Consider the following 25,899-nt stretch of genomic DNA (forward strand, 5'->3'; position numbering starts at 1 on the left):
GTGGATGACCAAATAAGTTGGTGATATAAGATATGTAGGGCTAAGCTAGACTATCACTAAAAATATATACGTTGGATAACGCATATCACAATTGTGCTAGATCGGATAAAATACACTCCATATGCATTCATGTGCATTGTGTTGTGCATAGTTCATGAGATAGATCACGTCAAATTTGTACTTCTCCCCTGTCCCCTTCTAGCGTTCTTTTTTTTTTTTTTACTCTCTCTCTATATTTTTTATACTTCATTTTTTAGTACTAAAAATATATACGTTGGATAACGCATATCACAATTGTGCTAGATCGGATAAAATACACTCCATATGCATTCATGTGCATTGTGTTGTGCATAGTTCATGAGATAGATCACGTCAAATTTGTACTTCTCCCCTGTCCCCTTCTAGCGTTCTTTTTTTTTTTTACTCTCTCTCTATATTTTTTATACTTCATTTTTTAGTACTAAGCTGATAATTTATCAACAATTTACGAGTAAATCCATGCAATAAATGTTTATTTATTGTCCATTCTTTTCATTTTTAGCTTTTTATATGAAGCCATTAGGATTGTATATATCTTTTTCTTTTTTATATTAATGAAATTCTTTGTATTATTTTAATTAAATTGTTGTTTGAGGAAAAAATTATTCCAAATAATTCCTTACATGATCAGAGTTTTATTATGATCAGATTTTGTTCTACTTAAGCTCATATCCAAAACATAAAATGGAATTATTTAAGTCATTTTGGATGGGTGTAAAAATTAAAAGCATTTTATTGTGTTTACATGAATGAAATAATATCTGGTCAATAGACTAGAATAACAATGAATTCTTGACCCACTGCTTATAATGTACTACCTCCGTTTCTTATTACTCGCAACAAATAAATTTTTTATGTCTCACAAATAATACCTCTTTGTTACGAGTATTAAGAATGAAAGGTTCACCTTTTTGACTACCCTTATTTGTAATTTGAATTAGGTCACATTTTCCATTTGAATAAAATAAATACCTGAGTATTGGCCAATCTAATACAGTAAAATAGTTAATGCTACCACTTACCACCGACAATCCACTCCTCAGGCAACAGAATGTTACATACGAGTTGATGAATTTTGTCTTTGCTTGTTTTATTTAACTTCATGTGAGACAATATATATGCCAATATAGGTTTAGGAAGAAAAGAATCCCATAAAATAATTAATAATATTATGGCCTTTTGGAAAAGTCATCAACCCAGGCCATTCCAATATGACATGGCCCCCATAGCTAGATAGGTAAAAAAATAAAAAAGCTAATTAATTAATACTGTTAAATTTTATATTTTAGATTATCCCTTTGTCACAAATTAGATTATACTAGTACTACTAATAATAATTAAGGATGTGACAGAGTTGTTCAAATTATAATAAATAAAATGTCCATGTAATATCCAATTTCACCATTTAATACGCTATGGACTATTACTTATCTATCTTATCAAGGTATCGATCGATCAATCACGTAGTATTATGTATTTTTATTTAAGGTTCATTCCTGAGTTTATGTTAGTAGTGTAGAGTCATAGAGCAAGTACACAAAGTACTGAGTAAGTTTGTTTCACCGTGAGTCCACGTACCCCAATATATAAAAATCCAAAAATTGACGTGTACAATAACTTATATAAAAATTTCGAAAACTTATGTGAAATGTACAAAAACTTAAATATAAATTTCTAAAGTCAAGATCTTCATAAAATTATAAAAAAAAATATCCAATAACTTTATCCGTCTTACCATGAATTCAAACTCAAATATCATTAGGTTGACACTTGACAAAATCGTCAGTGCACTTCTCTAATTTCGTTACAAATTGCAAATATTTTGTTTGCGTGGTGCTTATAGTCCAACCGCACCCAAATAGCGGGTAAACTAAACTAATGATTGTTTTTGACAAAAACAATGAACTAAGTAAAACAATTATAGGGTATTAAATCATGGATTTTGACCTAAATTTACTTATTTACTCCAACCAAGAGACAATTGTTGCTTGCCAATGCAAGTTAACATGCCACAACGTGAATTTTACGAAATTAAATGCCATTTGCCAATTAACATAATTACATCAATTAAATATCAAATCAAATCAAATACACTAATATAAAATTTTAGACGACGATGTTTGAGGTGTGGCACGCTTAATTAGTCCGAGAGTGTGATTAATGCCAGACGTTAATCAGTTTTAGTTTTTCTTTTTGAGATTTACCCCTAATCCCCTATACTATTGTCGTACACTGATAAAATAATAATTTGAAAACAACAACTTAATTAATTAGTTGCATGAGGAATTGAATATAATGGTTATCATAGTACTCATCACCATTGTTGCATACTTATATTGCAATAGTTACGTCTTGCATGTTGACACTTGTCTTCTTTCTTTTTCTTTTTTTTTTCTTTAACAAATAAAAAGTTGACTTTTGTGAATACTAAATAAATTAGTACACCAACACAATAATGTTGGTGGTTATAGTATAGTGGAACCTTTTCACAAAATCTAAAATATCTTGCAAATTTAACCAAACAAAACTTAAGTTATAAGAATAAAGAGTCTACTTCCTCCATATATACTTTATGCTCGTATATTTGTGTTGGTGAACATTTTTTTAAACATCTTTATATAGTACTCACTTTAATCCTAAACGCACATTTACACTTGTATATATCTCAATTTAATTTATAACTCGCAAAAATTTTAAGATATTGTTAGTTTCAGATAGATGTGGTGTAACCGTATACTCGTAATAGTTAAGACCACATTCAGCCTTGCTTGCCACATCAATTAGCTCGAAGTCAAAGGATAAAAATGCAATATTGCCCTGCTACTTGCTTGTGCACGACTAAATATTTGGAATTGGAAACGTTAAATTTGATGAACAGTTTCTCATCATTTTAATTAATTTTCCAACTTTTGTTATCAATCATAAGCCTAGTATATTTGCCTCAAACCACATCCAAATTGAACTCATTTGAGAAATTTATAATTCCAAAAAAAAAAATATATAAAATATGAAAGTATAAGAACATTAAGCAGTTTTGAAAGTATAAGAGCATTGAGTAGGGTGAACATCCAAAAATATACTACATAATTTTTTTTACCCTTTATTTAACTAAAGAAATGATTTTTTAATTTTAATATTTTAGAGTGTGTTTTATTTTTTTTTATTTTTTTTTTATTTATTTTTTTTTTCAAACTTTTAAGATTCACTATGTAGCAAAGCACATGGCAACCCATGTCCTTTCTTTGGTAGGGTGGAAAGGACCCGCTTACATGTGACTTAATTCGTCGTTTGATTGTATTTGTATAGCTCCAATCCATCTACATTCTACTATATACGGGTAGTTGGATTTCCTTCATTATTTCTTGTATTCAAGCTAATTAAGATATTGACTATGACCCATTAAATTTTTGATAAAGAGGTCTACCTAATTTTAATTTATGTATTTTTTCCCCCCTCGATTCACCAATCATAGCAATTGTCCTAGCTAGCTTAGCCACAACCATACATGTACTTGTTGAAATCTAACTCATACATCAAATTGGACAATTGGCTTAGAGGTCAAGCATTTAGGCCACCACCATTCATTCCTGATGATGCGCCACCACACTTAGCAAATATCGTCCTATCATATTATCAGTGTCACTCACACTCACATTTTATGATCATTATTAATTTATAATAGTATATTAGTAGCGGACATATGATGTAGATGAGATTCAATAATAATATGATTTGTGATATATAGGCCAGGTCACCTTATAATACAATTTGTAAAATAATAACTACATACATTAGTTGTAAAGATGGGCAATTGGGGATGGCCGAGTTTGATTATGCCTTTTAAAGTTTGAGGATTAATCGGTCAAGCACGACATGAAAATGGCCCAATCCAGCAAGAACCTGTCACATGTATATGCCATGCCCAGCATGACATGATACTGCATGTAGGACAGTATAGGCCATGCATGGACTCTATATATGCATGATTGACACTAGCTCGCTATGATTCTATGACTTTCTCTTGGCCCATTCTAATAAACACAACTCATTTATTTGTACACAAGGCTTGACTATTCCTAAACCTATTCCAAACACTTGATACGTGCTCAATCATAACTAGTTGAGATCCGATCCATAGTAGTATTATGGAGTATGGACCTATTGTATATTGATATATTTCACCTAATTTGAGACATGAATGAAGGTAGCACAATAAATATTACTGCATGCATGTGAAACTATAGAACTATACATTATACACCACTGTTACATTCACGAAGTTTAAATGAAACATCAGAGATCGAGAAAGGGACAAATGCATGGAGTTGCCGTCATACATATAGTATATAGTTGTAAAGAAAATGATATTTATTTATAAATATGTCGGTATTAATAAGTATCATAAAACAAAGGAGTAAGTTTATCAAAGAAAATCCACATGACTTTACACAAAAACAGCCAAAACAGTCCATGTTCATCTTAGTTGTTAGACTTTAAAATCAAAGATTAATATTTGGCTTTTCAAACTACTTGTCCAAATTTTAGTTAACTAATTAGTATTAATTTATTGTACCGTCAATTTGGGAGCATTTTCGCCGACGTTTTTGTTATCCTTGATTTTTCTTTTGGATAGAATGTCCTCCTTATTAGAATTTATGTCTACTATACGAATGTGAATCCATGATTGATAAATTACTTTTTTTTTTTCATTTAATCGAACTTTCATTTACTTTATGTTACTTTTTGCATGATCACATGGGTTAGCAAGTTGCAAATTCAATAATAGTATTGAAATATCAACTTTTTATGTAGTATAATTTTTGTTTATTGGTAATTAAAAATATTAAAGATTAAAGTTGTACATTGGCGAACGTGGCTAAAGGAATGTGTCAAAAAGTTTGATTTTACCATAGAGAATTTCTCTAAAATTTATAATCAACAAAAAATTGCTCCAATCCAAAGAACATTTAAAAGTATACATATGAACACATGTAACAAAAATAATTAGTTACAATTTAAATTTTTTTATACTCCGTATTGTATTTAGTCTTTACTCTTTAGTCTAAACCTTACGTTATACTACCTCTGTTTTTTTAGTTGACACCTTTCTAATATCACGCTTGCCAACACATGTTTTTAACATTTAATATCTCTAATTATCAACATTGTAAAATTATAAAAAGTACTCGATATTAATAAAAATATATATTAGGAAGATTCAAACAAGATCTCATATGACTATATTTTATCGTATCTATAAGTCACAAAAGCGAGTCAAAGTGTAGTGTGTGAATAGTGTAAAAGTCAAACGGTGTCAACTAAAAAAAAACGGAGGTAGTACTTAATACTTGTAATATGTTTGCAGGAGTTGTTCATATAATTAATTCTACAGATAATACGTAGTAGGTTGAGGTGGTGTACAAAATTGATACAAGTAATATCAATAGATAGTACGTACTACGTAGTACTTATTTTAATTATATATATGCCGTATCCGGTTACGATGTTGGGTTATCCTGTATCCATTTGTCCAAGCTTATTGGTAGCAAGCACTAATAATAAAAATGAAGTGTATTATTATGTTAATTTTGATAGCCATGATTATTGGTGCATTGGGGGGGGGGGGGCAATTTGGGGGTGAAAAAACCACCAAGAAGCAGGAGAAGTTTCTCCCAATTGCTAACATCATGCTCCAAGGAGCGCGGGTCACTGATAGTCAATGCCTTAAAGAGGGCGAATTGTGCGATGATGATGAACAATGTTGCTACGGCTTCGAGTGTAATCCTTCTTTTGCAGCCGACTATATATGCGAACCGTGCGGCATAGCTACGGAAGATTGTTATCTTGGCCGTAGCTGTTGCAATGGCTTTCACTGCGTCCGCTTCCATGTCTATTCCCTGGTTGGTACATGCTATAAAGATTGATCGATCTCCGCAATATCATTTGCCCAACCATTCCATCTATCTTTCTATGTAAGGGTATTCTTTATTTCTACCCGATTATATTAAATTAAATTAAATGTTACTCCCTCCGTCTTTAAATTACAAATTTATTTTTTATTTATTATGTGTGTAATAAGTATTGGAATTAGGCTTCTAATAAAGAGACGGAGGGAGTACTTGTAATACCCATCCACAATGGTTGTACTCCGTACATACTAAATAAGTCCTTGCTTGTAATTATTAAATACAAGTTACTGATCTGAATAAAGTTCGTGCGAGGCACATTTATTTGTTTTTTTTTACAACTTATATTGTTTTTGTATGCAGATTTCAAGGGAATTTTCTCCGATTCATTATATATTTAGATGAATTTCCTAATGTCAAAATACTGTATTATACGGAGTATATTTTATTAATTTAAGCTTTAAAATCTTATTCGCCAATTTTACTTATGGAATTTGCATTATTTAATTCTAAAAGAAGTTACAAACCTCTTATTTAATTAGAATTAATGCCTTTTTATAACAATAACAAATCATAAGATGAAATAAATTCATAATTAAGTTTATTATTAATACGAGAAGTTAATCTTTAAGACAAATAAATGATACCTATTTTTTGTCTACGTGGCGCGACACTTAGAAAAAAACCAGAATGTCAAGTGACACTGTCTCGTGACATGACTGTGAGACTGACTTTATATATTAGTGATATGATATGATCAATAGGACCATATGATCTATATTCAAATTAAACATATTAAGTTAATAAGTTATCTTGTTTAAGAAAGCTTATTATGTCAAAGATGGAAACTCGATAAATATATGTAAGAAATATAATTTAAAAAAATAAAAAAACATATATACCATTTATTTTCTATTTCAATAGAATCATCAACTTCATTCACAACCAACTATATCTAATCTAAAAAAGTGGATAAATAGAACACTAAAATGTTAGCAAAAATAAAACTAATACCAAATAAATTTTACATTTATATAAAATAAATCAATATTAGTATAAAATCAAATACTACTTTACATTCATACGGAGTACCTTTTTATGTGAAACAACCGAAAGTATCTAATGGAGTTTACTTTTCATTCAATCTAACAAAAGCATGACAAATCAAGGCTATAAGGACCGGCCCATCTCTCAACCTTCACTAGAACATGGGCTGGCCCTGTTTCATTATGGGCCGATGACAATTACTCAAACTGTATCTCGACCCAGCCCACTATACCCAAACAAAGGCTTGTTGACCACCAAAAAAGTCAATACAGGTGGGGTCAGAGCTGTAAAGCTTCCACCAACAATTTTATTATTATTATTTTTTAATTTTTTTTCCTTCTCTTCAATGTTAACCTTAATTTATTTTCCATATTAAATTACAAAAAAGTTCCCCAATTTTCTCCTTCATTGAAAATTTTAGGGACAATCAAAACTTGTGCTCTCCACACGTTTCTCTCTGCTTTGTTTCTCCATCTTCCCCAAATCCCATTTTTTCTGTAAGATTTTCTCTCCTTTTTAATATTAATGTATTTTCATTTAATTTGGTTATAATTAAAGATTGAATCTTTCCTTTTCTTGTCAATTGTACATTTGCATTTTCTTAATCATTGTATTTATGAAAATGGGTTTCTGGGTTTCTCTGCGAAAATTGTACTGTTTTGGAATCATAATTTGTTGTAATTTCTGGATTTCTCTGGGGAAAATATGTTGTTTTGGGTGAATCAAATTGGGGTTCTGTCCAATTTTGTAACTGGGAAATTTTAATTTGTTTTTGGGGGGTTTTAAGGTAGGTGAGATAGGACCCTTGTTAATCTACCTTAGGGGAATCTGTACATGCTAGTTGTTTGGTCTACAATATCTATTGTACAATCAATTGCTCGGTACGTGTAAAAAAATAGTCTTGGTTGTAGCGTGCGCATGCTACATTTGGTTAAAAATGCCATGATCAAAAGCTCCATTAGTTAGAGACATTGTTGAACAAGAAAGCTTGCTGGATCATGGATGTAGAATATACTTGCTCACCATTGTAATAGGATTCATTATGAACATTTATATGTTTTAGTGTGATGATATGTGCACTAAGTTAACAATATTTTCTACTGGTAATGGCTATAGTGTTAGCTGAATTGCCTGTGTTTACATTGGAGACTCAAAGGGAATGAGCTTAAGAATCCATCACAATTGCGACGCTTAATATTCTTACAGAAATAATTTTGCTTTTTTTGTATGAAGTACTGCTAATTGTTGTTCCTAGAGTGGAGGTATAAAGTTCTCTCGATGACATCTTTCTCTGTGTAAATTTGACTGGAGGAAACGAGGAACTACTCAAACTTCTGGACTGATTAAAAATAAATAACCTACGAATCATTCAAAGGATGTGGGGTAGAGGTGGCTGCAAATTACTCTTGTCCATTTAAAGCCTGCTAGAGTGCTAGATGATATATACTTTGGTACTTTGATTACTATCAATATTGATAGCGCCCCAGCTTCCTTAATATAATTTTAGCAGAACCCTGATTCAGCCTAACTGATACGTTTTTACTGATCCAGTGCATATTGAAGACAATCCTGTGCATTTCTCCATAACATTTCTGTTGCTTGTTGCCTTGTCGGTGCTAATATATCATATTCTGATTAGCTTTTATTTTCTGGAAATCTCTCTTCTTGCAGGCCAAAGCCACAAGAGGTTTTATGGATTTCTTTCTTAACAAAATGAAGGAGACGGCATCTGAATGCCCCTATGATGAACAAGATATCCAGCAATGTCCATTCTTGAGGAACATTAGCAAACCCACAAACTTGTCATTCGCACCTGTGAATCTTCCAGTTCCAGTGAGTGCTAAATTGCTAATCCAGTGTCTCTTGTCTATGGTTTTCTAATCTAGAAAATTCACAAGATTTCTTATCTATCAACTACGTATTACTTGGTGGTATATTATTTCTTATTTCATAGTGATGTCAATTCTCTTCACTATTTCCGAAAATCATAATTGCTTCTACTGCTGCAGGCTGCTGGATCCAAGGGTCCAATTTTTGAAGATGGTCCAAACTTCGATTTGGCTTTCAACCTTTTCCATGGGAAGGATGGGGTTGTTCCACTCACAAGGAGGCCAAATTCTCATGCTGATGATCATTTGGAACCCCATTCTTCTCCGATGTTTAACCCGTTGGCTACAAAGGCAGCCACGATTAGTTTGTCAGCATTTGGACTTGGGGGCCCATTTGGCTTCAATTTCTTTTCTGACAAGTGGAAGAAACAGAAGCAGAAATCTGAGTCTTCAGGAAAAAAGGATCGTGTTTCTCATGTAAGTTATTGCGTTTTTCTTGAAGAACAAATTGTGGGCTCGTTGGAATACAAGTTTCATAAAATTTTCTTGGTGTGCTCTGAGAAATTGATACTTGTAGGAAAACCATGAACCACAAAACTATATGATTTTTACATAACATCACTTGTCATTTATTTTCATTTGAGGGACTAAAAAAAATAAAGAACCTTTTTACATATGTTTTCTCATATTCAGGAAGGAAATCCAGCAGAACATGAGGCCCTCAGCAATGAGTGGTTACAAAGCGGGAACTGCCCAATCGCAAAGTCTTACCGGGCTGTAGGTCACGTGCTTCCCCTAGTTGCCAAGGCTCTGCAACCACCATCAGGTATGAAGCTCCATTGTCCACCTGCTATAGTGGCTGCCAGGGCTGCTCTTGCTCGAACTGCCTTTGTGAAAAACCTCCGCCCGCAACCTCTACCAGCAAAGATGCTCTGCATTGCTGCATTGGGCATGGCAGCTAATGTACCTCTTGGGATTTGGAGAGAACACACCCAGAAGTTTTCATTGTCATGGTTCATTGCAGTTCATGCTGCTGTACCCTTTGTAGCTATGCTTAGAAAGGCTGTCTTGATGCCCAAGACTGCAATGGCCTTAACAATTGGTGCGTCAATTCTAGGCCAGGTAATTGGCTCAAGAGCAGAGAGAATTCGGATGAACGCAGTGACTGAAAATCAAATTATAACTTCAGAGAAAGCTGCTTATCAAGAATTTCCAGGCTGTAGTACAGGCCGTGTTGATGACAGCATCACTAATTCTTGTGGGAATCAGCAGGTGATGTTTGGTACACTTTCCAGCAAGCACAATAATGCAGGCTCATCTGGAACTAATGTATGTTTCTAAGAATGAGTAAGATGAAATAAGACATTATGAACTAATTGAGTTAGTAAACCAATAAAGCTTGCTATGTAGATTATACTAGTTTGTAATTTGCTTAAGTTTGTGTTAAGTGATCTTCATTGACACTATTTCGGTCTGTCTATATTGAACTAAAATACAAAACCAAACAGGCAAATACGTAGTACAATGTTCTCAACTTTAAAGAGTTCTGTTAATTTTGTGCAACGAACAATTGCCTTGAACTCTTGAAAGGGGACTCCCCTAGCTTTGTACATCTTTCCGTTACCAAAAAAAAAAATCAATTTTGCTACAATTGCTTTTACTCCGTATTCTTAAATAGATTATCAAATGTCCTTGATGTAAAACAGAGGACGGGGGTATCCTTTTTGTCATAATGCTGTGAAAAAAGAGCATCAAAATCAGTTTATGAGTAGTATTTCACAGTAAAAGACTTTTTAAAACAGAAATTGCATCCAACCAGGAGAAACAAAAGGCACTATGCACAATCAAGCTGCTAAGGAAACGTTACATATAGTACAGAGTGAAAGCAGATTATACTAAATTACATAAACTAATATCCATTCGATAAACCAAGTCAAAATGTGAAACTAAAATAATGTAAGAAAAGGAAACCTCTTAACTACACTACAATATCATAGCAAAACCAATCTACTGTGCCAGAATCTCCTTAGGCTCAGATGACAAAGTATCAGTTTATTTATTACAGACATCTGCGGACTGCTGTACAGAGTCAAAACACACCAGAAACAGTGTCAAACCTAAGCCAGGAGATATAAAGTATCAATCAAAATCCAGCGCCAACACTTCTGTACAGACGTCTCCTAATATCTAAAATTTAAAAACCTCCAACGTGTTGTCTCTGGCCACCACCATATCTACCAGGACCCATGTTACTACCACCATAAGCTGGTGGCACAGCACTTAATCCAGAACAGTCCCTCGCAAAATGCCCAAATTTTTGGCATTTATAACACTGTCCAGAATTGCTACCGGCAGGAACTGTTTGATTCCCAAAGGTTGCTGGACTGTTAATAATACTAGGGCAAGTAGCTGAACTATGACCAATACCACCACAGCTACTACAAGTCATAGGCATTCCAGAAGCAGTAGCACCACCAGCGTACCCACCACTATACTGATTCCCAAACTGGCTATTGTTAGTATGCATGCCTGCTTCTCTCCCAGAAAGAGCAGAGTTTGTTCCATAGCTCACACCAGAAACTGCAGGCTGACTAATTCCAGCATGACCAATTCCTGATCTGTTTGCTCCAAAATTGGCAGAGGCATTCCCTAATTTGGCACCTGGGGCACCAGAATCACCTAATTTAACTTTATTCATCAATTCCAAAATAGACCTGGATTCAGCAGTAAAATTGACCTTCTCTGCCTTCACTACTGTCGACTTAACACGCTGCTCATCGCTGAAAGTCTCCTCCTTTACTTTCAGCTTAAATATGTATTTATTGAAAACAGCTGCACGAACAATTTCTGTAAACTTCTCATCATCTTGTTCCTCATTTTTCAAATAGTACAGATTTTTAGCAGAGATGCCCATAATCTGTTCACCACCTTCCTGGAAAGCTGTTACCCAGGTTAGACTAGTATGATCCTGTATTTGAAGCTGGAGAATATACCTATATTCACATTCATCAACAGACTGATCACATCTATCACAACGCCACTTCCCATCTCCATTATTTGTGACCTTTTTGCTGCACTGACGATCCCCAATCAAGATGGGGCATGCTGTATAGCAGAAGTTGTCTGTTTTGACAAATGATATTGTGGCGCAGACTGTTATCCAATCAGGCTTATCAGAGGTCCCCAACTTCTCATCCTTAATTTGAGATAAGGTCTTACGAGCATCAGTCCTAGCCAAACTTGTTGTCTCTCTAGAAATAGAAACAGAAGGCATGTTTCTTCCTTCCCTATCGAACCATTCCTTAAGGTTCTGAGCCTCTGGAAAATCTGGCTCTATAAATAACTGGCTTGTGGAAAGAGTTCCAATACCCTTCCCGTTGAATTCATATACTCTGGCTGATTTGACAGCTAAAACAGGAAATTTTCCATTATCACACATACTTTGCAAGGTCTGTCCTTCTGCATTACAGAAATTTCCCCACAAGGTCAATTCAACACTTCTTCCAGACATATCCTTCAAGTGAAGACTCCTTTTCTGAGTTTCAGTTCCATTTTTCCTCATAATTGTGGATGATGGACTTATAGAAGAAACAACACCGATCACGTCGATAATACCATTGGTCTCTATGCCCTCAATGTCACTGATAGGCCGGAAATGGAATTGCTGCCTAGGAATTTGACTGTCATCTTCAAAACAAGGCTGCACTATAGATGTGGTGTCCAAGCATATCTCATGATCATTAGGAAGATGATTGAAATTCTTCTGAGCAGGTTTCAACGTCCCTTTAGATATCATGTATACTTTGCCTACCTCAATTTGGTTGTAGAACTGATCAACCACAGCATTAAAACAAGTAACTCGAATTTCTCCACCATCAGCGTCTAAAAGATCAAAGGAAAAAACTTTCCCATCTCCACGTGTATTGTTATAGTGCCTAAGGTCACCCTTTGATGTTACTCTAGCCTTGATTGTCCATCGACCTTGATAAAGATTTAAGGCAGCAATTGGAAAAATCCTAGGGGGCGCCTCATTCTTTGCAACAGGACCCCTATTCATGTACATTGAAGGTGGTTGCTGCTGATAGGCAGGTTGCTGATTGCGTGAATAAGCATTTGTAGGAGCACGTAAGGAATCTGTTTTGGCATTGTGAAAGGCTCCATATGGACCAGCAGCAGGAGCATTAAAAGTGCTCCCAGCAGCAAATTCTGGTTTAGGGCGCAAGGGAGATCCATTATTTGTAGGATAATGTCCTGAGACCTGGGTGGTAACAGAACCACTATAGGACTGTGCTTGAGCAGTACGTTCAAGATTTGGCTGCTGCAAAACACCACCCCCTGCACCACTAGGTCTAGGAATGGAACCAGTGACTGGTGGCTGAAGATTTGCTTGCTGGACATTCCCAGAAATCATCCCAGTTTGACCCACAGGGGAAGGAACTTGAGCAATGTGTCTAGCATCACCATTTACAATTTGCTTTGGTTCGCCAATTGTTGGGCACGTCTCTTGTATCACTTCAAGTTCGATAATAATAATAATCCTGCATAATATTTGACCATTCAAGTCAGCACACTCCAAATCCTTAATATCTTCAAGAAATCAAGGATTGCTAAAAACAACACATAAGCAGATAGAAAGAGTCCAGCACAGCAAATGTATTATCAAAGATGCTACAAGCTAACAATCAGCAAACTAAAATCATAAATTCAAGGATGCTATAAGCTAACAATCAGCAAACTAAAATTATGTTATCGAGGATGTTATAAATTAACTATCAGCAAACTAAGAATAACTGAAAGCATAATTAAAATTTTATAGATTCCTCAGCATACTTTGACTTTCCCTCCAGATCATAATTCTAGTGCATCACATGAATAGCCATGCCACTACAACAAGTCTGGTGTCTGGACTTGAAGAGTAGACAGTCTAGACACCTTGCATCTGATTTTTTTTTTTTTTAATTATAAGAAGTATATAATCACCTAGATGTTTGAAGACATGACACATTTGCTTTCAAAAGATCCAGGAGCAGCTAAAACCATTCACTTACTCTCACAGAGTACAATACATATCTATACCTCGCCACGGTCGAAATACAATCACTTCAGATGAGAAAATCAATTGCATCAATCATTAAGCAACTCAAGTTGTAATCTTAAAGTGAACTAATGAATCTTATGCCTGTAAAGGCTCTAGCCCTTTACAAAAAGGACAAACAATCCTAACCTTTAGCCCAATTAGAAGCACCAACAATTCCGTTACTGCTACTTGCCTATTACAAACATATCCTCATGCAATTCCACCAAAATCCAATCCTTGCGATCTTCAATATATACACAAAAGATTGCCAAACCCACCAAAAAAAACCAATTTTTAACCATCAGCAACAAACTAAAAAACCAGAAACCTAACGCAATAATTCTCTTCCTACCATCAGAACAAAAAAGGGAATACCCATCAAAGCAAGTATAATAACCCAACATTAGTTTCTTAAAGACCAAATCAAATCAGCTGAAAACGATAAAATATTTCAAAATCAAACATACACAAAAACCCAAATCAAAGAACACCCCCCGCCTACTCACAATCCCAATTCAAAGAACTTCATACACGAAAATTTAAAGAACCCCAAAACCTCCCTTTTAAACAGTCTCTACCCCACAAAAAAAAAAAAAAAAAAAAAACCTACTTAAACAGTCTAATTAAATCTTTTAAAAACCAGACAAAAACATAAAAAATTAAAGAAAACCAACAACACCCCTGATTCCAATTAAAACCCAATCTAAAGCACAATCAACCAATCAATCCAAAATCAAATTATTAAAAATCAATTAACATCAATTACAGATAAATGAAAACGGCAAAGAAGAGAAAAGATACTAACGTTCGGCCTTGAATGACATTACAAACGGCTTGCATCAATCGAATAATAGAACCCTTTTGCAACGCCCCAGTTTTAACGAGTTCATTACGCTGAGTAGCGAGCATCCCTTGTTGCAAATGCAAACCATCGGACAACAAAAGACGGTAACGCTCAGTCGCACTGGTCGCATTTTGAGTATTAACGAGTCGAATATCGGCTACTTGAAGCAACGGTTTAAGCTCAGTGTCGCCATTACACATCGCTTCGATTGCTCCTTCTGTTAGATTAATCGCCATTAATGGTGAGATCTGGGATTGAAAACCCTAGGAGAGAGAAAATTGGGGAAATTTCAAGAGGTTTTTGGAGAGAGAGAAGATGGAAGATGAAGAAAGCCCTAATTTTTGGGGATAATTAAGTTGAATTGGAGAAAAAGCGCCATTTAAGAGGATGAGCACCAAAGTGAATTATTTTTAGTTTATTTGCATAGAGGGGTCTGTCATTTGAGGAAATTGCGGAAATGAAGGGCTTTTTCAAGTGTTGGATAAACTTATAGGGCAAGCTTTGGGAGGAATCGTCATTAGAGGTGGCCAGCGTGTCGTGTTGGACCGCCGTGGGTCGTACCTCGCCGTATTTGGTGGTGGCTCGTGTCGTATCGTGTCGAGCCATTATTTAGCTAACCCCAACCCACGTGCCTGACGTGCCGCGTGCCGAGCACCGAGCCGTCCATAATTTTTAAAATTTTTTTGAACAAATTTTAAAATGGATACATTATTTAAATAATTTTATTAATTTGTATTTATGTTTTTATTATTATATTATTATTGTTCTTTTTATTATTCTTATTTTATTATTATAGTTCTTTTTTATTATTTATGTTATTTTATGGTCGTGCCTGGCGTGATGTGTTGGCGGGCCAAACTACCATGCCGCCTACAAGTTCGTGTCATGCTCGTGCCGAATTCTTGAAATCGTGTTCACAACACGACCTATTCATTGGTCACCGTGTCGTGCTGCAAATTCTTCTATAGTCCCTGGTCACCACTTACTAAACACATGTCTATATGAATGAAACGCAACTCATTTTACATTTTTACTACTGCTTTTCCTGCCATCTTAACTTCTTCTTCTTCTTTTTTGTTTTCTTCTTTACAATATTTTTTTTTTTTAATCTGATCTATTTCTATTTCTTTTTTATTTTAATTCATTCCTTTTTTTTTCCCTAGTTCTTATTTTCTCTCCCCTTTGGTCTTTAATTTTTTCCATTGATTTGTTGCATTTAACGTGATGAAAATTGTCGAAATTCCCGAAGAGACCAATCTAGGTTAGTTATTATGAATTCATTGTGATCAATATTGATTTATTTTTTGATTTTGAGATGAATTTGTGGATGAATGAAATCATTGTTTTAATATCAATTGAATTTGTTGAATCTAATCCGATCAATTTCAATCCATTATGATCGATTGATTGATATATTTGATTTCTCTCACTAATTTGATCGATTAATTTGATCGTTCTCATTAATTTGTATGAATGTGATTGATTTCATTAATTTGTATGAAATTATTTCAATATTAGTTCAATTTGCTGAATACATTGCTAAATATGATTATTTGTATATTTGAATGTTATTTTTAATTTTTAATAGCTTATAATTGATCAATTCATAAATAATTCTGACTTCTATGCTCATTGATCCATTATTTTATTGTTGATTGTGTAATTTGAATCTATATTTATTAGTAAAAATATCTGAATAATCGCAATGTATCACGCCTATACTTTTGATCATTTAGTAAAAATATTTGAACAACTGCAAATTTTGAAAATTTAGTAAAAAAAATATCCGAACATCGCAAATTTTGAACATTTAGTAAAAATATTAGAACAATCACAATGTACCACACCTGTACTTTTGAACATTTAGTAAAAAAATTTGAACAATTGCAAATTTTGAACATTTAGTAAAAAAATCCGAACATCGCATATTTGAACATTTAGTAAAAAAAATTTAACAATCACAATGTATCACACATATACTTTTGAACAATTACTAAAAAGATTTGAGCAATTGTAAATTTTGGACATTTAGTAAAAAAATCCGAACATCGCAAATTTGGAATATTTAATAAAAATATCTGAACAATCGCAATGTACCACGCCTATACTTTTGAACATTTAGTAAAAAAAATCTGAACAATTGCAAATTTTGATTATTTAGAAAAAAAAAAATCCGAATATCACAAATTTTGAACATTTTGTAAAAATATATGAACAATTGCAATGTATTACGCATATACTTTTGAATATTTAGTATAAAATCTGAACAATTACAAATTTTGAACATTTAGTTGGAAAATATGAACAATCCCCTATATTTTAAACGTGAAATGAAGTTTGTAGCATAAATGGGTCAGTGGTCGTGCCGGGCTCGTGCCGCCACGCTCACGGCCCTCTTTAACCGTCATCTATCGGTTTGGGTTTCACTTACGTTTTAGTTTACAAGTACTTCACATAATATATCTTTAACCAATGTTTTTTTCGTCATTCAAACGACAACTAGATTTTTTTTAGGTTATTCAGATTATTTCTACACTTGAATCATAAATTTGTGTTTATAATTAAATCGACATTGCTAAATTAAATTCGAATTAAGTTAATATTCTTCATGGTTGATGAGATGTCAAAAGCGATGTGTGATCATATATATGCGAAGATTAGCAATGAAAATTAAGTAATTAAGAGTACATTTTTGTCAAAAATTTGAGTTTTGATCAACTGATCATGGACTCATGGTTGTCTATGCTATTTTGGTTTTTTTCTTGGTACAATATGTGGAAACGGACCTTGATAGTTGATAAAGTACCTCTATTAGGTTAACACCATACTCGTATTATGTATATTTTCCTTTAATTTATTACTGTTTATCAAGTAAATAATTAAAGGTTAATCATATCATCTTGTATTATGTAAAATACGTGTTGATATTCTCTAAGAAAATAGCTATTTGTCACGTGCGGACTAACTCCCCTAATCGTGTGCACGCGCCCCCCCCCCCCCCCCACTAACTTCCTGCTGCTAGTCAAGGCCTAACCCCGAGTATTGCTTCTAGCAAAGAAGGCAACGAAAGCTTAAGTATTAAGTGAGAAAGTAAGTAAGCACAAGAGAGAGTAAGTTAAGAGAACTTTGATTGCTTGAGAATGATAGTGTTTACAAATGATTGTACAAATGAGGGGGAAGCTCCCTATTTATAGTGTTCCCAAGGCCTAAAGAATTCTACTCTAGAAAGTTCTAACCTCCTCAAATGGAGGGTCCCAAAAGCCTAGCTTTCTAGAGACTTCTATACAAATTTTGGTTACACCTCTTATGTACAACATTTTGGAGTATTCTACAATGTTCTAGGACTACGAGAATGTATACGGGTATCCTAGAATGTTTTAGAAGTATCCGGACAAATCCCGAGACTCCTAACACATTATAGAATGTTCCGGACTTCTCCTCGAAAATCCGACTGCACCAATGTCTTCCATGGGTTCAAAAACGGTAGATAGCCAAAGTTTGGGCTTCGTTTGGTCTCCAAACGACCCATTATTGTGTTACTATTAATCAGGTGTTCACTAGGAAAACTGCCCCCTAGCGCCATAAAGCTCTTCAGGGGGAAGGTGCTTCCTAGCATCCATGGGCATCTCCCTTGGCTCGAATTGTTGCCTAGTGCCCAATTGACATTGCTGCTGTCTTGGTGGGTGTGGGACTTGAATCATGACATATTGCTCCATTAAAAACACACACATCCCCAAGAATTATTAATAGATTTGGGTAATAAGGAGTAATATATAAGGCAAAATTTGTAGAATATTTGATATAAAGAATATGAATAAAGTGTTAATTGTATGGATTCATTAAAAACACGCAAGAACATGATGAGTAACCAGTCTTCTTCAACTACATAGGGAAATTAAAGAATGTGCTGCATATATAAGAAGCAATAAACAATTGTTACAACTCCGTACGTGAACAATTGTCTAGGACTACATACCACTCGTAAATAACGTGAATGGCCTATATCATGTAATTGTTAGGATCGGAATAATTAGTGTATTAGTTTATAAAATTTGTATTGGCTTCGTAAGTTTGCCCTGTAGACCAATAAGTAGGGCAAACATTATAAGCATATACAGTTTCTCCGACTGCATTTTGGAGTTTGAAAGAGAGAGGTTGGCCTCCTAATTTGGAGAATGCTTGGAAAGAAGCTCCCCAATTTCGGCTCATGCTAATCCAATCTGTTTGAGCACCTTTTACCCACATTTCGGATACATCTCCATCTCCTCCCACGTTCAACACAACCACTAGCAACCAATATGGGTTCCCTTGGAATTGAAATCTAATTCCTCCTTGCCTTCCACACGACACCCTGCAACAATGTCAAATCCGCACATTAGTAAAAGATCATTAGTGTTAGGCTCGAACGATGCCCCGAGTTACTGCATTATTTCCATGATAAAAATCTTTATTAGTAATAAATTTTTATTAAATGACATGAAATATGGTAATAGCTTAGTGGCTAACACGTTAGAGTTTAAACTTGAGGTTGTTGGTTCAAATCTTGTAAGAACGCGCCACGTGGCACCTAAACTTCTTTAATGCCTCTTAATAGTACCCAAAAAAAAAAAAAAAGTCCACTATTAGGGATGTTTAGTAGAATAGAGGATTGTATACATACTTTCTATAATTGACGGGGACAATGCCGGCAGTCCATTCGGCAATCTTCATGAACATGGGCTTAGACAAGTCAAAATGGGAGCGAGGTGGGTTGCACCACCCGCCGGCATCGCTGGCCTGGTACCAGTTAGGAGGGCAGAGGTTGGTGGCTGTGATCTTAATGGAAGGTGCGTTGGCGAAGCACCATTTTGACTCGACACATTTGATCTCGTAACAAGCCCCACAAGCTTTCCCATTGTTGAACATTACCGTGCTAAGCGCTGCTGTTTCAAATCCGTACCCACTATCGTGCAAGTTTCCGTATCCACACGCCCCTCCTGCTCATAATCAAATTTAATTATATTTTTATGTATCATAAATAAGGTTTAAAAGTTGCACATAAAATGTACTTCCTCCGTTCAGTTAATATTGCAACAAGGAGGAAATTACGTATCCAAAACACATTTTATATGCTAAATATCTATAATTGTGTAAAAGTAAAAATTATAAAAAGTTGATATTGTGAAAGTATTTTATGAGACGAACCCAACAAGATCTCACTTGACTATATTTTGCTTAACGTATAACTCATGTTATATGGTCAAACGAGAGTGATGAATAGTGCAAAAAGTCCATTGTTGCAATATTAATTGAACGGAGGAAGTATGTGACAGACTGACAAAGGTAACATAGGTATGTAGTCTGTAATACTTGCATGCCCTTTGTGTTATATGATGATATAACAATAGACAAGATTATATAACCTCTTTAAATTTCAAGCTTTTAATTTTACAATAGCTATAAATTTTGTGTATGTAGCCATCAAAAAGTCTTTCTGATATAGTTATATGGAGTATAAAATATGAAGGCATATATAATAAATGGAAGCAAAACTAACCCATGGTCTCGGAAGCAGTTTCATCCCCATAAAACGTAGCATGAGCTAATTGCCATGCTGACGATGACGATGACGAGTACGAGGTTGACGGCACGACATCAGAGGTTGAGGGAATATCAGATGTCGACGGTGTGTCCGTATACGGTGCGTCTGAGGTCCATGGCGTGTAGGAGGCCGATGGAGTGTCAGAGGCCGATGGCATATCGGAGGTTGACGGTGTGTAGGAGGTTGATGGTGTGTATGAGGTAGACGGCGACGTGTACCATCTATGTTTATTGTGGCCATAGGACCGTCCATAAGACCCATCCACGACGGCCAATTTTGTTGTCATCGTCGCCAAGACCACCACCACCACCACCATGAGGTTGAAGCTTTCAAAATTTACTCTCATCATCAACTTCTCACGACCCATTTTTTTTTAGTTTTTTTATTTAGTGCTATTTTTGTAAATTGTTTGTTATAAATGTCAAAGTGCATGAACAAACATATATAAGAAGCTCCTAATAAGCTCCAATTGGTGGACAAGTTTATGCATTATACGTGACCTTCACAACTTGGAATAATACTTTTTCTTTCATTCGCTAGTCCAGACAAATTTACACGTTGTATCATAATATTCATTAGAGGTAATATATATACAAGTAATACTTTAGGTTTAGGAATAATCTAGCATATATATAGACATTTTTTTTTTGTGTTCTACCCGGTTCACCCTTTGGGCTAATTCGGATTCGGGGATCAATTTTGGGTGGTTAGGTTCCAGTCCCCTCCCGATTGTTATTGCGGGAGATTAAAACTTATTGGTTATTACCAACATACAAGCAAGGCTTTAATAACTTTTTATTGGAAAATTTAATGTCTCATGTATAGTAATTACAACTTTATTGGAAAAGTTTAATGTCTCATGTATAGTAATTACAACTTTACAAGACCTAGTATGTTTGACAATACATTTCAGACACCATATAAATCATAATTAGTGTTAGGCCCGGGCGATGTCCCGAGTTACTCCATTATTTTCATGATAAAAATCTTTATTAATATTTAATTTTTATTGAATGATATGTAATATGGTAATAGCTTAGTGATTAACACATTGGAGTTTTAATTTGAGGTTGCGAGTTCAAATCTTATAAGAACCATATAATTTAAGGAGATTAAAGTGACTGAATTAAATTAATTGAGGTGCTTAATTATTACATATATATTTTCAGCTACTGCCTAGTGCCTACTACTCTATTAATTCTCTATATTCTACTTCAATTTGCCTAAGTTGATGAATATAAAACTCAGTAATAATTTAACGATCTTGCTAACGAGCGCCCCGGGGCGTTAGATAAGGATAAATTATATTGGTTGAAATGATATTAAGTTAGGAATTCATGACAAAATCACGCGTCGTTCGGTGTAATTAATGTTAATTTTACTCTAATATTTGCATTTTAATTATCTTATCTAACGCCCCGGGGGCGCTCATTAGCTTTTGCCATAATTTAATCCCTTTATGAGCCCCCACTAAAGTCGGGACATGGAATTTCACTATATTTCCATTTGTTTTGTTTCAAACAAATAAAATAATTCCAAAAAAGAGTTAATAAATTTGATATTGTAAGATATAGGAAAAATAATTGAGATGTTTTGATAAGGGAAAGTAAGCGTTATTCAAGTTCATTTTTCAAGTAAAATAAATTTTAATAGTAGGTCATATAGTTTTAAGATTAGTAACGCAGATGTAGTACTTTATATATCGTGTAAAAAGAAAGGTTATAATTGTATAGCAGTTTGTATATACACTTTATAGTCAATCTCATATGAATATATGACTACCTGTTTTTATTGCCGTATGTTTTAATTTGAGTATTAAATAATCAATTTAATGAGAATTAAGAATTATTAAGGATTTAAGGTTGTGTTTAATGTCAAAACTCAAAACACATACGACCAATAATATATAATATGCATGTAGCCATGAAGGGGGCCGGGCCTTGGGGGCTGATTTCATGGAAAACCTCTTTGATCAGTGTCTAAGCACTAAGTTAACTTGATCGTGAGTAATATTATTGGTATTTTTTGGTAGGTGAGATATGTTGTGTTAGACCTTGAATTGAGATCTCCATTTGGTTAATACATATGAATCATGTAAGACTTTTTTTTTTTTTTTTTTTTTTTTTTTTTTTTTTTTTTTTTTAATAAGCATTGACTATTATTGGACGTACGTACATGCACTTAAGTTGTCGAATGCTTGAATGCAAGAGCGAGCCTTGCTAACCTTATTCAATAGAAGTACGTCTTTTAGACACCTAATCCATCTCTATTGAGTATTTATTACTGCTTACTAAGAGGATAATTATAAGTATTATATAGTTTATAATTTGAATCATGAATAAAGAGCAAAATGTTTGGATTCAATAAAAACACGCAAGGACATAATGAGTAGCCGGCTTTCTTCAATTATATAGAGAAATTAAAGAATGCTACCTACATATGTAAAAAGCAATAGTTAAAAATTGCTACAATTTCAAAAGTGAACAATTCTCTAAGACTACCAGCCGTAAATAATGTGACGGTCCTAAATCATCGATCATTATTTTTCTGGTTAGGTTAGTTGTTGGTTAATAAAAATTGGTATTGGATTCATAAGTTAGCCCATTAGACCAATAAGTAGGGCAAACATTATAAGCTATAACAATTTGTCCAGCTGCATTTTGTAGCTTGAAAGAAAGAGGTTGGCCTCCTAATTTGGAGAATGCTTGGAAAGAAGCTCCCCAATTACGGCTCATGCTAACCCAATCAGTTTCGGTACCTTTCACCCACATTTGGGATATATCTCCATCTCCTCCTACGTTTATCACGGACACTAGGAGCCAATATGGATTCCCTTGGAATTGAAATCTAATTCCTCCTGTCCTTCCACATGATACCCTGCATATACATAAATTTTTCCCGATTATTAATAGAACGCACACATACATTGTAAGAATACATCTGGATTTAATCACACATATACGGGTTATTAGTAGATCTCATGCATGCATGAATATATTTGGATTTAATCTCATATCTTGGACTGTGTAACAGTGTAAGTTTTTGTTACACATATTATATGATATTATACGTAGAATTACATATTACGGAGTATTTTGTAATAAATTACACATAGGGTTGTTTGTCGGTCATAATGGATTGGATTGATTTGGAAAGATGTTAGAATTTTTTTTTTTTAAAAATATATTTTTAAGCTTTTCATATGAATATATGATAGGAATACAGAAACTTTCATATGTGACTGGCCACACCGTATGATAGGGATTACTTTGCGTTGTATGAAATAAAAAAATGAAGAACAAATAATATGAAATGGAGGAATTGAAAACATACTTTCTATAGCTAACGGGAACAATGCCAGCAGTCCATTCAGCAATCTTCATGAACATGGGCTTAGACAAGTCGAAATGGGAGCGAGGTGGGTTGCACCACCCGCCGGCATCGCTAGCCTGGTACCAGTTAGGAGGGCAGAGGTTAGTGGCTGTGATCTTTATCGAAGGCGCATTGGTGAAGCACCATTTTGACTCGACACACTTGATTTCGTAACACGTTCCACAAGCGTTACCATTGTTGAACAACACCGTGCTAAGTGCTGCCGTTTCGAATCCGTACCCGCTATCATGCAAGTTTCCGTACCCACACGCTCCTCCTGTTTATCACCATCTTTTACTCAATTCATTCATTCTTTACCAAAATATACTAATCAACATTATTGCAAAACTCCAAATTATTAATTAGCTCTTGGTCATCATTTTATTATTCATAGAATCATGCAAAATTTGACAATGTAAAAGTGTTGATATATTTTTTTTTTTTTTTAAAAAAACACCCATTTATTTATATTAATATTGCTAAGGCCACATTTACATGAGGTGAGGAACAATCCATACTACTAATGTATGCGACTATATATGTGTATCTATATACGTAGTATGTTTATAACATTATATATACATTAATTAATTACGTATTGTATGATTGTATGGGATAAATATTCAATAAACTCAAACATTTTATTGGACGAATAAAATTGTACCAAGTATACAATATACGTTTTAATACGAAAGCTTAATAATACGTTGTTAAAAATAAGACTAACCCATGGTCTCAGAGCCACTTTCATCCCCATAAAACGTAGCATGCCCTGATTGCCATATTTCTGTTGGTGAATAGGAGGTCGACGGCGTGTAGGAGGTCGATGGCGTGTACGCTCCGTAATCCGCGTTTGTCGATCTCATCGTCATGGTTGCTAATATCATCACCACCACCACGAAGTTTATCCGACGACCCATTTGTATTTTCTTTTTTATTTATCTTTCCTCTAAAATAGTAGTGCTACACTTATACAACTCGTTATTAGTTATAAATGTCAAACTTCATGGACGCTTATATATAAGGAGCTCCTTAACTCTTAATGGTCGACAAGCTTGTACATTATACGTGACCTTCACAACTTGGAATAACATTTTTTTTTTTTTTTGACGCAGAAAATAACATTTTTTTTAGTCAACACAAAATTACACGTGTTTGGGTCCAATTTAGTCCAATTGGGCCTGGTCACTGAATGATCCAATTAAAAGCCCAAGGTTAAGGTTCAACTCTCCAAATGTGCTAAAGTCAAAAATCAACATCCTCAAAGCCATGTCAAGGTCAGTCAACGGCCCAATCAGCCTCCTTCATTAGCCAAGGTATAAAAGCCAACAATTTGGTCAATTCTTGGTAAGACAATAAAGCCTCAAGCAACTAAACTCTTGCACAGCTTTCTCTCTCTAATATACTGACTTAAGCATCGGAGGGGCCTTCCTCGGCGTCCCCCCCGAGGCTAGTTTACGTGTATTTGTTGTGCAGGAAACCCTCGGCTCCTGCGTCGTTCGGACCGAGACCAAGTTCCCTCAAGATAAAAGGATCTTCCGAGATTCGATTGTTTTCATCCGAAACAATTTGGCGCCGTCTGTGGGGAACGCTACTAAATTTCGCGTCAGTCATCAAACACTCCGGCAGTCGCCATGACTAAGAGTGGAAAGAGTTCCAAGAAGGCTAAGAAGGGAGGAGGCCGGATTACGGTGAGGGAACGCCAGCCGGTTTATCCCTCCCCGGAGCAAGCCTCTTCCGAATCGGAGGCCCCCATTTCTCCGGAAAGGGAAGCCTCAAGAGGTCCTAGCCTCCAGGAGGAGAACACCTCGCACCACACTCGGCAGCCGGGGCCATCCCGAGACCGAGTGGCTCAGGTGCGAGGAACTCCCCGCCGCGCCATAGCGTGCAATCCAGGTCACATCCGCGGGAGACTCCTCCCTCCGGACCCTCCACCGAGGAAGTGGCCAGAGCAGTGGCCATCTGCATGGAGTTCCTTAAAGCTCAAGGGGCTCCAATCCAGATGCCTGATGATCACCAGCCGAGAAACCTGAAAAGGAGGATCGGTCAGGATGATGGTGGACAAGTTCCACCACATAGAGAGCTCGGCCAGAGGTGGCGAGGGGACACCCGAAACTCCAGTAAGGAGAGGAGGAGGAACCCTCAACCCTCTGACCACTCCGAAGCTCAGAATTCCATGGGGCCCTCCAAGGACCCGGAATTCG

At 35.1% G+C, this 25,899-nt stretch overlaps 4 protein-coding genes across 4 annotated transcripts; 1 reads left to right on the forward strand and 3 right to left on the reverse strand.

Annotated features, from left to right (window-relative positions):
• Positions 1-7,351: 7,351 nt before the first annotated feature.
• LOC110730075 lies at positions 7,352-10,472 on the forward strand. The gene is made up of 4 exons (XM_021909843.1): positions 7,352-7,489; positions 8,664-8,825; positions 9,002-9,298; positions 9,515-10,472. The coding sequence occupies exons 2-4, from the start codon at positions 8,685-8,687 to the stop codon at positions 10,160-10,162; spliced, it is 1,086 nt and encodes a 361-aa protein (XP_021765535.1). The 5' UTR covers positions 7,352-7,489; positions 8,664-8,684; the 3' UTR covers positions 10,163-10,472.
• A 123-nt stretch (positions 10,473-10,595) lies between these two features.
• Positions 10,596-15,205, reverse strand: LOC110730074 (replication protein A 70 kDa DNA-binding subunit A-like). The gene is made up of 2 exons (XM_021909842.1): positions 14,704-15,205; positions 10,596-13,359 (listed from the first exon to the last, which is right to left on the reverse strand). The coding sequence occupies exons 1-2, from the start codon at positions 14,976-14,978 to the stop codon at positions 11,016-11,018; spliced, it is 2,619 nt and encodes an 872-aa protein (XP_021765534.1). The 5' UTR covers positions 14,979-15,205; the 3' UTR covers positions 10,596-11,015.
• A 3,352-nt stretch (positions 15,206-18,557) lies between these two features.
• On the reverse strand, positions 18,558-20,844 carry LOC110729979 (expansin-A18-like). Its single transcript, XM_021909766.1, has 3 exons — positions 20,279-20,844; positions 19,403-19,718; positions 18,558-19,093 (listed from the first exon to the last, which is right to left on the reverse strand). The coding sequence occupies exons 1-3, from the start codon at positions 20,688-20,690 to the stop codon at positions 18,781-18,783; spliced, it is 1,041 nt and encodes a 346-aa protein (XP_021765458.1). The 5' UTR covers positions 20,691-20,844; the 3' UTR covers positions 18,558-18,780.
• A 1,413-nt stretch (positions 20,845-22,257) lies between these two features.
• LOC110729980 (expansin-A18-like) lies at positions 22,258-24,705 on the reverse strand. Its single transcript, XM_021909767.1, has 3 exons — positions 24,423-24,705; positions 23,657-23,972; positions 22,258-23,200 (listed from the first exon to the last, which is right to left on the reverse strand). The coding sequence occupies exons 1-3, from the start codon at positions 24,613-24,615 to the stop codon at positions 22,891-22,893; spliced, it is 819 nt and encodes a 272-aa protein (XP_021765459.1). The 5' UTR covers positions 24,616-24,705; the 3' UTR covers positions 22,258-22,890.
• Between the last annotated feature and the right edge of the window lie 1,194 nt (positions 24,706-25,899).

This window comes from Chenopodium quinoa, unplaced genomic scaffold (assembly GCF_001683475.1).
Source record: "Chenopodium quinoa cultivar QQ74 unplaced genomic scaffold, ASM168347v1, whole genome shotgun sequence".
In the NCBI taxonomy this organism is placed as follows: Eukaryota; Viridiplantae; Streptophyta; class Magnoliopsida; order Caryophyllales; family Amaranthaceae; genus Chenopodium; species Chenopodium quinoa.